The sequence below is a fragment of the Microchirus variegatus genome, assembly GCF_963457635.1.
Source record: "Microchirus variegatus genome assembly, chromosome: 2".
Taxonomy (NCBI): domain Eukaryota; kingdom Metazoa; phylum Chordata; class Actinopteri; order Pleuronectiformes; family Soleidae; genus Microchirus; species Microchirus variegatus.
This window is the reverse complement of record NC_139803.1, coordinates 9,593,478-9,608,052: the sequence shown is the minus strand read 5'-3', so window position 1 is coordinate 9,608,052 and position 14,575 is coordinate 9,593,478. Positions and strand designations below refer to the sequence as shown.

At 38.0% G+C, this 14,575-nt stretch overlaps 2 protein-coding genes across 2 annotated transcripts in view; both read right to left on the bottom strand.

Annotated features, from left to right (window-relative positions):
* Positions 1-5,100, bottom strand: part of LOC310943323 (claudin-4-like) — a gene marked incomplete at its 3' end in the record, with an annotated part of 222,219 nt that extends 217,119 nt beyond the window's left edge. Inside the window, exon 1 of the mRNA XM_083908867.1 lies at positions 5,066-5,100. The remainder of the gene's footprint in view (positions 1-5,065) is intronic.
* LOC310944699 (von Willebrand factor A domain-containing protein 7-like) lies at positions 4,318-14,266 on the bottom strand (the record flags this gene model as incomplete). Its single annotated transcript, XM_083910506.1, has 17 exons — positions 4,318-4,488; positions 4,584-4,784; positions 5,291-5,578; positions 5,912-6,207; positions 6,291-6,383; positions 8,969-9,118; positions 9,208-9,340; positions 9,431-9,526; positions 10,604-10,720; positions 10,942-11,054; positions 11,149-11,318; positions 11,431-11,617; positions 11,919-12,047; positions 12,163-12,256; positions 12,342-12,614; positions 12,703-12,896; positions 14,254-14,266. 17 exons carry the CDS (start codon positions 14,264-14,266, stop codon positions 4,318-4,320), a joined length of 2,718 nt encoding a protein of 905 aa, XP_083766632.1.
* Between the last annotated feature and the right edge of the window lie 309 nt (positions 14,267-14,575).

The window sequence follows — 14,575 nt, the reverse complement described above, 5'->3', positions numbered from 1 at the left end:
ATGACTTTTGTAAAATTTTTGGACACATTTTTTTAAAACTTATTTTGTCAAATTTTGGACGACATACGAGAGTATGACTTTTTGGAAATTTTGGACGACAAACTATGACGTTTTGATGTGATTTTTGGACGCCATTCTAGACTGATGTTTTCCTGTGACTTTGGTTCACTTAGTATGACGGTTTTTAGTGAGGCGTGTAAAATCACACACAAATGAATCTGTGATGAAATCAAATTGTCAAATTTTGGACGACATAGTATAGTATGACGTTTTTTGTCAAATTTTGGACCAAAAAAATGTTTATCCAAAAAATTTTCAAATTTTGGATGTATACGTTTTTTTTCAAAAATGTTTTCACATTTTGGGTGACATATGACGTTTGTCAAATTTTGGACCAAAAATGTTTTTTCCCAAAAAGTTGTCATATTTTGGACATAGTATAGTATGACGTATTTGTCAAATTTTGGACAACACAATATAGTATGGAATCATCCACTTCCTGTTTGCCATTCAGAAGTTCCACACAAGGAGCCAGCAGGAGCAGGAGGAGACACCCAGGAGGAGGACGAGGAGCAGCGGGGACAAACGTGGTAACTGCTGCTTAAAACGCTCTGTTTACAACTGTTGTTAACATCCGACCTGAGTGATCTGATCACAGGTGTTCACATGCCACCGTCTGCTGATGCTAATGTGACGTCACTGCTCCACAGTAAACAAACACCTTTCATTTCATTTGTCTTCACATACAAATTATGTTTTCTGTTTGTTACAGAAAGACAAAGAATCCAGGAAATGTTTGAATCAATGTTTCTCAAACCTGGAATTGATGATTCTCAAATGTCTTCTCTTTTTTTTATCCACAAGCCAAAAATTATTCTGTTTTAATTATTTATTTGTTATAAGGAACAAAGAAAGCAGAACATGTTCAACATGTGTAATAAAATAAAACAATTACAGAACCAACAATTCATTGATTATTAAAGTAATTACCAACTAATTTAGTAATGGTTTAATAATGCAGTAATCATTGCATCCATACTCGTTTTATATATTTTTTTTAAATCAGACACCATGATACGATTTATCACGATATTTGATAAATTATATATTGTGTTATACTGACAGTGCTAGTGAAAGTGAGCACTTGGCACCATCTAGTGGACTGAACTATTAATTTATTTTGTTAGTTTTTAATGCCCATCCACAAAAACGTTTGACGTTTATATGTAACATCAGTGTGTGCAACCACAACAACATTAGCTGTACGTTAAGTTGCACTATCGTATGGATGTAGTTTTGTCGCCACTTTCACGTTAGACACTGGAGACAAATCGGAGAGTTGCATTTACACTTCTGTTCAATATTGTCACAGTGATTTGATCAACACTATTATTTGAAATTCTGAAAAAGCAGCAAACAGGTGAATGTGGTTTTCACTAAAGTCACCTGTTAACAATGGAAATCAATGCAGACACATTAAACAGAGGCTCTGTTGACAAGTGCTGTTAACGTCCGTCTGAGGTGATGAAATCACAGGTGAATTTTACTGCTCCATAAACAAATACACATGTACACCATTTGTGTTTGTTCTCGGGCTGCAACAAGCCATTTTTGGCTTGTGGATAAACCAAAAAAGAGAACATTGATGAACATTTTTCAAACATTTTCTGGACCAAACAAAGAAAACATTAACAACATAACATTTCCTGGATTCTTTGTCTTTCTGTAACAAACTGAAATGACATGTGTTTACAGGTTGGATGTTAACAACAGTTGTAAACAGAGCGTCAACAGAACATCTAAGAAATGTGTGGATCATTTTTAAGCAGCAGTTACCACATGTTTGTCCCTGCTGCTCCTCGTCCTCCTCCTGGGCATGGCCAACAGGAAGTGGAAGATTCCAAATGGATTTATCTAAACTGCCCTCCTGTGGACAAACGTGATATTACATTTAGAGGACTATTTGATTCAAAAACAGCAGATGCTGCAAAAACTGAAAGGGGCAGCCTTCCATCTTTTCGACGACATAGTATAGTATGTAATTTTTTGTCAAGGACAAAGGGGACGACATAGTATAGTATGGTCCCGGTACTAAAGTATAATCTGTTATGTTGACAATTCCAACAAATGAGAACATGGAAACAGCGCCCCTTTTTCCTTTTTTCGTATATTCAACCAAAATAAGCAATAACGAAAGAAACAAAACAAAATAACGGCCAAAATTTGTCCCCTTTTTTGTTTCTTAATACTATACTATGACGTTGTATTGTTAATTGTTATTAATTATGCTATTTAGTGTATAGCCTAATGTCTCATTATCACTTTTAGTCTTTTGTTTTCTTCGTGCAATGTAATGTTATTTCCAAGAGTGTGTGTGCATGTTGTGATGGTTCACACTCCAGAGCAGAAGGGGGCGGTAATGCAAGGATGCAAACCGCGGTAAAATAAAAAGAAGTAATGTTGGTTCCCTTGTTGAGGTGGGGGACCAGGTAAAGAGACGGACCGGAGTGAGATCCGCGTGAGATCGTTGTCATCTGTGAATATAGAAATTAATGCTGTTTCTCTTCATTTGAATAATTAACTTCCTCTCTTTAACCCACGGTTTTGGCGGGAGTACACACATCAAACTTCGGTCTATGACAAAGAATAAAGAGAACAGAAATCGGCTGGCCGAACGACAACTCTAAAATTGCTCTTACCTTTGTTGTTTATCATGAAAAGTAGATGTTTGAAGTCAGACAGACTTCCTGTGTTACACTCAAAACATTCCGGGCGTCTCTCGCTGACGTCAGGACCATAGGGGAAGTATTAGCATATCAAAGAGGCGCCATCTGGTGTTGGTTTTTGGAATGTAAAATATATAAAGCTCTGCAGGAACTTTGAACCAAAGCCATAAACACGAATAATGATTTGAAAGTGGAAAAAAGTAGTTTAATACGTGAGAAAATACGAATAATAATATTTGTTGTTTTACCATCACTTTATTGGAACACATCCAGAAGCTATTGGAAACATGTACAGTTTTCAAATTACAACAACACACAGTTAAACTGTGAGGGACAACCAAGGATAATAATATATAATCCCATATGACAAATATATGTACATATCATGTAGTTTTACAATATCAATATCATAAACTTGGTATTTACACTTGTTTGTTTGGCATGAGCAACAAGACCATTGTAAATAAAAACACAAAGGAAACCATAATTCCTAATTTCTAACTTTTTTAACTACCACTGTGAGTGGCTTAAAACAATTTATTTAGAAAGTTCAGGAAGAGGTAACATTTTTCTCAGAGTAAATACAGAGTATACTATATCGTCCAAGAACTGACAATATTTTTGAAAAACGTTTTTTTGGTCCAAAACATGACAAAAAAGTCATACTATACTATGTCTCTAAAATGTGACCATTTTTGGAGAAAAAAAATTTGGTCCAAAATTTGACAAAAACGACATACTATGTCGTCAAAAAACTGACAATATTTTTGAAAAACTTTTTTTGGTCCAAAACATGACAAAAACGTCATACTATACCATGTAGTACGTCATACTATACTATGTCTCCAAAATGTGACCATTTTTGGAGAAAAAAAATTTGGTCCAAAATTTGACAAAAACGACTTACTATACTATATCGTCCAAGAACTGACAATATTTTTGAAAAACTTTTTTTGGTCCAAAACGTGACAAAAACGTCATACTATACTATGTAGTACGTCATACTATACTATGTCTCTAAAATGTGACCATTTTTGGAGAAAAAAAATTTGGTCCAAAATTTGACAAAAACGACATACTATACTATGTCGTCAAAAAACTGACAATATTTTTGAAAAACTTTTTTTGGTCCAAAACGTGACAAAAACGTCATACTATACTATGTAGTACGTCATACTATACTATGTCTCCAAAATGTGACCATTTTTGGAGAAAAAAAATTTGGTCAAAAATTTGACAAAAACGACATACTAATATAAGGACAAAGGGGACAAATGTCACTCACTCAGGGATCTTAATAAGGGCCAATTCACTTGTTGAAGAACAGTACTTCGCATGCTATAGTACAACTTACAGTAACACAGGTAATTCATTACTTTCCACCTGAGCATAGGTTATGTAAGTAATGGGCAACTGCATTAAAGTTGATTTTCAAAAATGCAATTCTTTACCCACAGTAACACTTTTAGACTGACTGAGTTAACAGAGGCTTAGAATTGTGGCACTGAGGAAAAGTACAAAGAGCTGAGCTGCACCGGTAGACAACGGCAAAGCAGCCGATGTTGTTTTGGACGGAGTGGTGGTGGTGGTGTTAGCAGCTGTGGTGGTTGTGATGTGTGTAGTGGGCATAGCGGTGGTTTTCATGTGTGTCGTGTGCATAGCAGTGGTTGTGGTGAGTGTAGTGTGCATAGCGGTGGTTGTGGTGAGAGTAGTGTGCATAGCAGTGGTTGTGGTGAGTGGAGTGGGCATAGTGGTGGTCGCTCTCCGGACAGAGAAGAAACAAGTCTTTACATTACCCACCGCATCCACAGCTACTATTTCCACATCAGGTGAGCAACAGGACGCACTGTAGGTCACCTGCGTTATGCTATCGTTTCCCGGGAGCAGCGTTGTGTTCAAGGTCCCGTCACCTTGTCTGAAGGTGATACTTGCAATGCCTGTCCCATTGACATCATCACGCACCTGCAGAGAGACCCCCCACGTAGACTCAGTGCAGTTGTCTGAGCAGTCGTCAGTCACGTTGGACATCTGACACACTGGTGCAGTGACATCAGTCACCTAGGAAAGAGAAGAAGATAACATCAGAAGAGGTCACAAGAGCATTCTATATCTATGTCCTGTCTCAAAATAGATCGTATAGCAGAGTATTAGGGCCACATGGAATGAGGAACAAAACTAAAACAGCATGAATTCTGAATTCTCTTTTTCTTTAATCTCGGAATTTTTACTTTAATCTCAAAATTCAATTCATTCATTTACAGATTCATTATTTAAAATTTTGGTACATGAACATCTATTCTATTATTTGGATTTTTACAGTTAGTATTATTAGTATTTACACAAGTATTATTATTACTATTATTATTATTATTATTATTATTAATAATAATAATAATAATATTGATACTGTCATTATTATTGACATGGATGTTATTTTTTATTATTATCAATCTTATGAATATGTTAATGATGAAGAGGATTACTGTTGTTTTCTTGTACGTCTCTGTGCTACTAGAGAGGAGTAAAACACACGGGAACATAATAAACTATGATGAAAGAGTTACCGGGACAAGGACGGTTAAACGCAGCACAACATAGTTAGTGTCCGAGCCAGAAGTAGCCTCGATGGTCAGGGTGACGTCATTACCAGAAGGAGTGTTGGGCGGTGCTGTGATTGTCCCTGTGCCGTTAGCACTGCCTCCAGTCGGCAGGGATAAACTGGAAGGGAAAGATAAGCTGTAGCCTTGGTCATTAGTAGCTGTGATGGTGAAGGTTCCTCCCGTCCCACTGGTCCCCACAGAGAAAGGAACAGAAAATGGTACTCCTGGTTCTGCAACACTGTTTGAAAGTGTCTAAAAATGGAAAAGAGAAAATCCTCAGGGTTAAAAGTGAAAACACTATTTCTGTTAAGTTGACCCGAACGCTCAAAAAGTAGAAGAAAAATTGACTATTGTGTGACTTCGGCACAATTACCACTAAAATGTGTGATACGTGATTTTGACTCAACAACACATAAGTGAGCGAAAATAAAGCGTAATAAAACTAAGGGTTAAAATGATAAATACACACATTTGGGAAAAGCCAGGGTCCCATGGCTTTTCCATATGGTTTTATATGTTACACACCCTAAAAACACCCAAAAACAAAAATAAAGGCCAAATTCTAGGCTTTTAGATTTTACTTACAGCGCTAACCGACACAGCAGAAGCCTTGACCGAGGAGGATGACTGCCTTTGGAAGGATGTGCCACTACTTCTGTGCAACATCCTTGAGCTGGTGGAGCTGGTGCTGGTCTGGCCCATCACCAACACCACAAAATCACCCGATGGTATCGTGTCAAACCGAACGTAGAAGACTCCTCTACCTCGATCCTCCACGCTGCCGTTAACCATCACTGATGTGAATAATTCAACCAGGGATACTTCTGTCACTGTGGCGGAGTCACTCCCGGTTACTGTCACCCTCAAGGTAGCATTTTCACCTTAAAAAAAAGAAAAACATCCAAGTATCAAGTATGAGTTTGATTCAATTATTTTTGGCATATCACAAAAAAAAGAACTTTACCAGATCTGGGACGATTGGATAAGACCTCTAAACCTCCAAATGGGCTGTCTGAATCCTCCAGAAAGGTAAACAGGAAGTCAAGGAGACTTTCACCTGCAAAAAGAATGAAAAAAGTCAAACAGAGAGAAATTTGAAATTAATTTGCAATTTTAATATAAGTCTATACATGAATGCAGAAGGTGGAGAGTAACGAGTAAGAGTACTTTTACTTAAGTATGTATTGTTGGAAGCATTGTACTACATTTTAAATCACATCAACACAAGGTTTACCTTTCATTAAAAACAATTAATTACAACCAATTACCAACCACCACTTTTTTTTACACAAGAAAGAACCTAGACCAACAAGTACATTTTAAAACAAGCTACGTTTTTTTTTACTTTAACTTGAGTATATTTTTTTGTGCTCAATACTGTAACTTGTACTGAGGGATGTAAAGGTTACTGGTGTCACGGTAAATATCACAAGCTCAGTTAACCTTGAGATTGAGTGAATGACGTACAGTTAGGCCCATAAATATTTGGACATCGACACAGTTCTCTTTATTTTGGCTCTAAACACCACTACAATGGATTTGAAATGAAACGAACAAGATGTGCTTTAACTGCACACTTTCAGCTTTAATTTGAGGGCATTTACATCCAAATCAAGTGAACGGTGTAGGAATTACAACACTTTCTATATGTGCCTCCCACTTTTTAGGGGACCAAAAGTAATTGGACAAACTAAACAATCATAAATCAAACGTTCATTGTTTAATACTTGGTTACAAATCCTTTGCAGTCACTTACAGCCTGAAGTCTGGAAGGCATAAACATCACCAGAGGCTAGGTTTCATCCCTGGTGATGCTCTGTCAGACCTCTACTGACACGGTCTTCAGTTCCTGCATTTTCCCTTCAGTTTGGTCTTCAACAAGTGAAATGCATGCTCAATCAGATTCAGGTCAGGTGAATGACTGATAACATTCCATATTTGCCTTAAAAAACTCTGGTTGCTTTTGCAGTTTGCTTTGGGTCATTGTCCATCTGCACTGTGAAGCACCGTCCAATGAGTTCTGAAGCATTTGGCTGAATATGAGCAGATAATATTGTTGGAAACACTTCAGAATTCATCCTGCTGCTTTTGTCAGCAGTTACATCATCAATAAACACAAGGGAACCAGTTCCATTAGCAGCCATACATGCCCACACCATCACAATAGCACCACCATGCTTCACTGATGAGGTGGTATGTTGTGGATCATGAGCAGTTCCTTTCCTTCTCCACACTCTTCTCTTCCCATCACTGTGGTACAAGTTGATCTTGGTCTCATCTGTCCAGAGGATGTTCTTCCACAATTGTAACGGCTTTTTTAGGTGTTGTTTGGCAAATTCTAATCTTGTCTTCCTGTATTTGAGGCTCACCAATGGATTCCATCTTGTGGTGAACCCTCTGTATTCACTCTGGTGAAGTCTTCTTTTGATTGTTGACTTTGAAACACAAACATCTACCTCCTGGAGAGTGTTTCTGATCTGGCTAACTGTTGTGAAGGGAGTTTTCTTCACCTGGGAAAGAATTCTTCTGTAGTCCACCACAGTGGTTTTCTGTGGTCTTCCAGGTCCTTTGGTGTTGCTGAGCTCACCGGTGCATTCTTTCTTTTTGAGAATGTTCCAAACAGTTGATTTGGCCACATCTAATGTTTTTGCTATTTCTCTGATGTGTTTGTTTTGATTTTTCAGCCTAATGATGGCTTGCTTCACTGACAGTGACAGCTCCTTGGATCTCATATAGAAAGTTAACAGCAACAGATTCCAAATGCAAATGTCACTCCTGGAATCAACTCCAGAACTTTTACCTGTGTCATTGAAGATGAAATAATGAGAGAATAGCCCACAATTGTCCATGAAATAGCTTTTCAGTCAATTGTCCAATTACTTTTGGTCCCTTAAAAAGTGGGAGGCACATATAGAAAGTGTTATAATTCCTACACCGTTCACTTGATTTGGATGTAAATACCCTCAAATTAAAGCTGAAAGGGAGCAGTTAAAGCACATCTTGTCCGTTTCATTTCAAATCCATTGTAGTGGTGTATAGAGCCAAAATAAAGAGAACTGTGTCGATGTCCAAATATTTATGGGCCTAACTGTTGTTAATTTAAGTTCGATTTGATTCTGTTCTTACACATATTTATTTTCTATTATCATCTATTTTAATATGAATTTTGGTGAAAATATTTCAATTTATTAGTGGATAACTGATTTTTCAACATATTTCAACAATGAAATTGTCAAACCGTTATATCCCTACATGTAAAAAAAAAAAAAAAAATATATGTATATATATATATATATATAGCGGTACTTTTACTTGAGTAGAATATTAGTACTCTTTGCACCTCTGCATGAATGTCATTGTAATCCAGCAGATGAAGCCTGGACTAAGCAGGTGGACATACTGATAGATACCATCATACAAAGACAATAGTTAGTGCACATCACCTATATTTTGATTGGACTTTAAACCCTGATTGACCAACTCAAGTAAAGTTTAGTTTTACAGAAACAATAACGGTACTAAGCTGTTAAAAATATTATATTTATATTATAAGTGCATTTAAACAGCACTCAATGTCTCTTCTCAAGGTGTTTGTGTTGTCAGGAAGTATAAGCTTAATGTTAATGCATAGTGTGAACTCACCCACAACCTTCAGATTGAAGGCAGTTGTTGACATCATTTCAACTTTCCACACACCCACTTGTGTGTTTAGCTTCACAGTCTGGAAGTTTCCTACTGTGTTGGATGAAACGACCAGTGGTCCGGTCATGTTAGCACTGCTCTGAGTTACACCTGAAAACAAACATGAAATGAAGCTGTTATGGTAAAAGTCGGGTGGGAAACTTACAATATTTTTTTTACCATAAACATTGGAACAGCACCTGAAGGACTGGTGATAGTAAAGGTGAGAGAACGCCCCGTGATGTACACGGTCAGGTTCTTCACTGAATCGTCCACAGAAAATGTGAAATTATCGGGGTTTCCAGCATTCCGGGAAGCTTGCAGAAGGTTGACCTGGGTATTAAATGAAACTAGTGACATAACTGAATCTTTGTGAACTCATCAATGTTACTGTTAATGCCAACATGAGGATTGTATTCATACCAGAGAGGAACTGGAGGTTTCTGTTATAATGCTGGTGACCTCAGCCAGCTCACTCTTGGTGACCTGAATAGCCAGACCTCCTGAAGCCTCGGCCAGCTGTGTGTACACAGAGCCTGATCTTGGAAGAATCCGTTGAAATTGCAGTTGCTGTTGTTGATCGTCGTCGTCATCAGTCTCTCTTCGGCGACGTAACCCCAGGGAGCCAGTTATCAGGAATGTCACCTGATGAGGAAGAATTTAAAATAAAGGGCCATCAGTACACATATTCATTTACAGAGTTGGAAAGAGTAGTGAAATATTCTACCCATCTGAAAATGGCTGGCAGCCAAAGGAAAGTAAATGAAGAGGGAAAGTATTTTAAAAGATGAAAGGGCAAAGTACATCCAGCATATGGCAGCATTTCCTACAGTGGTGGCTTTTACTCTGTTTTTAATGTTTTTAATGTTTTTAACTGACTACAAATTCAGCTACCATTTTTTATCTGTTCAATTAGGACATGAACATGGAACATGCGTTTAGATTAACACCTGCTGCTGCTAATGTGATGTCACTGCTACACATGGAACGATCACTGTGTAACCATGTGTGTGTGGGTGTTGTCAGTGAAACTATTTTCAAAAGCTTACTTAGTATTTGTCAGAAAATGTTCAAGTATATAGTATGTCAACAACTGTCAAAATATAAACTGTCAAAAGATTTAGTTTAGAACTGAACCTGCAGGACCTGACTGATTAGTGCCAGTGCAGCAGGTTCACCTCTACAACTGCAGGGTCGTTCTGGCTCCCCAGAGATGGTAAAGGGTTGGCAATATTTTCTTGAAATTTTGAAAATTCCTGTTTACTAAAATGAGACTTTGGGTGACTTTAGATAGTTTGCACTGAGTTTTTGACTTTTAAAATCAACTTCATTACACCTGGTGGTGTATAAAATACAGAGGAATTCGACCACACATCTGTTATTATTATAATAATAATAATAATAATAATTAATTTTAACACACTTGCGTACACTTTAAGCTCTTTAACATTACTTTATAGTTGTAAACGCTGTGATAGCACACAAAAAAACACTTTTTTCCCTGACATACTATACCTTTATTATACCAAGGCATTGGAAATGTCAAATACATCACACAGTATAGGATACACTATGTCAGCAAAGTGAAATACTCACCACTGATCTGGTTCGCTCTATGAGTGCGAGCACTGTGCCTAACAGGCGCACATCTTTAGCAGGTGCATCTGTGAAGAGGTAAATCTCAGAACCTGGAGGAGAACCAGTTAAAGCCAACTGCATGAAGGAGAAAGACAGAAAGCATAAGTTGCATGGCACAGCACAGCACAGCTTGAATCTACACAGTTTGGTTGGTTTGAGCTCCGACCCTCGCCAGCGCAGGTACTAAAGTACTATCAGGTACTATCACTAATGGAAAAAAAAAATAACCACGCTGTGCCGAAGCGAGTCGAGTCACACTGGGACCATGTACTGGAAAAGTAAGATATCAATAGTACCTGAAGTCCTGAAAGACTCAACTCTGGGAAATCTCCTCCACCACGCGCTCTCAATGAATTGATAGCGCTCTTAAAATCATCTGCATTTGTGGTCCTTGTCAGTGGACCAAAGCCTGGAAATCAAACACCAGTTTATTGCTTAACAAGCTCAGTTGAGGTCAACTTCCATTGTGACGAGAAGATAATTAATGGGCATTCACAACTTACCTGGATCATTGAATGGTACAAGAATGTAATCTGAAGGCTCGTCATCTGTTCCCTCTGTACTGTCAATTATAGCAGCGGTGATAATTCTCACTATTGCAATGTCATCACCCATGCTTCCTGTGGTGTCAATCACAAAGCAAAGAGGTTTTCCTTTTCTGATTCCCATCATCCTGAGAAATGAGATAAAAAAAGGTAAAGCGGAAACGTATTTAAATGTTGAAATTCAGATCCTTGTTGCATCTACAGTAATGGTGACTCAAACATGCAGAGAGGGTTTCGTACTGTAGGAATTCTTTGTCACCAGCAGCTGATCGAACGTCCTGCAGTACTTCACTGGTTGCAGCTATGGCTACGTTTGCTGCTTTCTTGTGAAGATGTCCATGTTCAGAATCAAGCGTGTCTTTGTTGATCCCACCTTTTGGCTCCATTGTTCTTGTTATATCAAATTTACCTCCATGGCTGCATTTACCTGTGAAACAGAAACAGCGAGAGTAAGAACAAAGTTAAAATCAGTTTGCAGCATTACATTCCAAGAGTGGAGTGTCTGCTCAGTGACTCGGGGCTCAGATATTAAATTTAGTGACAAATCGCTTCACAGTGCCTTTGCAGAATGTCCAGAGCCATTTGAGAAAATAAACACTAATCAATGGTAAAAAGTAATCAATAGTTGGACTTCTTATAATCATTCCAGTATAAGATTCTAATCATAATAAAAGGACCAGCCTACGAGTATAAAGATAACTGTGACAAATTGATATGAAGACATTTACCTGCAGGTTTGACTTGACGAAATAAGCCAAAATATCCTGTGGTCAGAATCTTTTCCTCTAAGATATCCTCCAAAATGTTGTTCCTGCAGTCGTTTCCAACACAGTTCTGACAGGTCGCTCTGTCTTTAGCTGTGAATTAGATTAGTCAAGTCAAGTCAAGGTCCACACAGATAAATTATATATTACATAACATGAATGTGTCTTGTGTTAATACAGCCAAAGATGCATTGGTTTCATAGCCGACCTGCTGTTTTTCCAATGTCTGCGTTAACTATGATCAGATTTGTATTTGGATTCTTGTTTCCCATTTCCACCCAGTTACTGTGACTGTAGAAATCCTTCAGATTAAAAAAGACAAGAAAAGGAAGCATGATAAATACGTAATCAATGGTGATTGAGATAAAAGCTATTCATAAAAAGTACCTGTAAAGTGTGGAATAACTGTCCCAATCTCTCTCTTGCCGTTTCATATTTTTGGCGTCTATTGTTGGCCTTCACAGCAGTGATGCCATCCGTGAGCAGTTTCTTTCCCCTTGTAAATTGTTCATCATCAAAGTGGTGACGGGAGCTCCAGAAAAATTTGTGGTCGACTCCCGCATTCTCGTCTTGGATCACTTCGATAGTATTTCTGAAGGATTTGAAAGAGTTTTCTGCCTCACATGCGACAACAACAGATGTAGCAGTCAGAGGCCCTGACTACACACAAAGAGAGGGAGAGAGATTGCTTTGTGTTCTAAGGCGTAAAATAAGGAGTAGATTTAACATAGATTGGTGTAATTCTTACAGGCTCTTTGATGTCTTTGTCTGCGACCTTGGCCAAAGCACGGCAAACCTCCAATGTGACCTTCAAGAGTGCAGCTTCAGTGATCTCCTGATGACTCTCAGAGGGGTCTTCTTCATCTATGTCAAATCCATGAGCTCCAGTCTGCAGAAGCAGGAGACACAGCGCAGGAAACCACTTCATTTCTTCACAACGACCTGAAAGAGACAAAGTAAAGATAACAAAAGAAAGGAAAAGGACTTAAAATTATTATAGAGTGGCTTTCAATTAGGCAAACTCAGTTGGTTACACATGCAGCACATTATACTATTGAGTCTATGAGACTACGAGTGTGTCGAGCAGGAGTCTCCAACCTTTTTTCTTCTGAGAGCTACTTTGACAAAATGAAAATGGCCGACAGCTACTCATGCTTTTTAACATTATTCTCATATTCTATATAAGAAATAATAATGCCATTTTATACAAAAAAATGTAACATTGTCATCTTATGAAAACATAATAATATTTAATGTATCAAGTATTTAATCAAAAATCTGTTAGTACATGCATAAATATTAATTAATAAATTAATGCCAGGTGCTGATTTACATGATATAAAATATAATAAGACAATGTTGTGTTTACGTTACCAGTCAGGTGTGATGTCTGCACCTCAGTCTCACAACGCGGTTGTGGAAATCAAAGATTTCACTGGGGACCCTTCACTTTATAATGTCCCATGTCCAAGGAGGAGCCACTTCTCTGCTGGCTAGTTTGACAACATTTATTAGCGCGAACACGCACACACACGCACACCAGGAAATCCAGTCAGAGCAGAAGAGCCAACCTGCAGCCAATCACTCACACACAGAGCAGAAGAGCCAACCTGCAGCCAATCACTCACGCAAAAACCAATTGTTTTTGCGTAGCCAAATTTCCTCAGAACAAAGCTAGACTTGTTCTGAGGAAATTTTTCTTTAGTGGGACGTGTTTGTTTTTCTTCTGATAGTGAGAGACAGAGAGACAAATGACGCCAGAGCATTTCACTTCCTTGTTACTTAAGAGCGACTGTGATTGTTCAGGTATGAACTTGGGGTTTTCCACCCTTCCTTAAATGGGAAGGGAGAGTTCTTTTAATGGGTGAGACCTTGGTTTGAATGTACGTATGTGCTTTGATTGCGTCTGCTATCAGTGAAAAGTTGAAATAAACCTGTATTTCCAGCTGAGGCATGACACAGAACATGACATAAAAGTATGATTGGATGGCAGAAATAGATTATACTGTGCAGGATGATGCATGATACAAGAGAACACAACGATAATGTGTCAAAAATGTTTTGCTTTCCTGGGCGTGGAAGGAACCGTTTGACTTAGATTATTATTAATAATAATCTTGTGTCTTGCAAAAAGGACAAGGGGACACAAATCTCACATTAACTGTTTTTAATTAAAGGCAAACCTTTAGAAATTTAATTAATTAGTGCTGACAAAACAAAATATGCAAATGTATCACTCAAAATTAGTCAAAGGTCACAAATGTCACTCACTCAGAAACCTTAATAAAGGCCAATTCACCTGTCCTCGTCATCCTTCACCTGTCCTCGTTATTCATTCATTTTTTACGGTCATAGCGGAGTACAGGACTTCCAGAAAACCCATACTAAAGTAAATGTAAAATTACAAATTTTAAGAAACTAATTACCTCTGTGCATAGGTTAGAAATGGTCAACTGCAAGTTGATTTTCAAAAATGCAATTCTTTACCCACAGTAACACATTTAGACTGACTGAGTTAACAGAGGCTTAGAATCGTGGCACTGAGGAAAAGTACAAAGAGCTGAGCTGCACCAGTAGACAACGGCACAGCAGCTGATGTTGTCATGGAAGGAGTGGTGGTG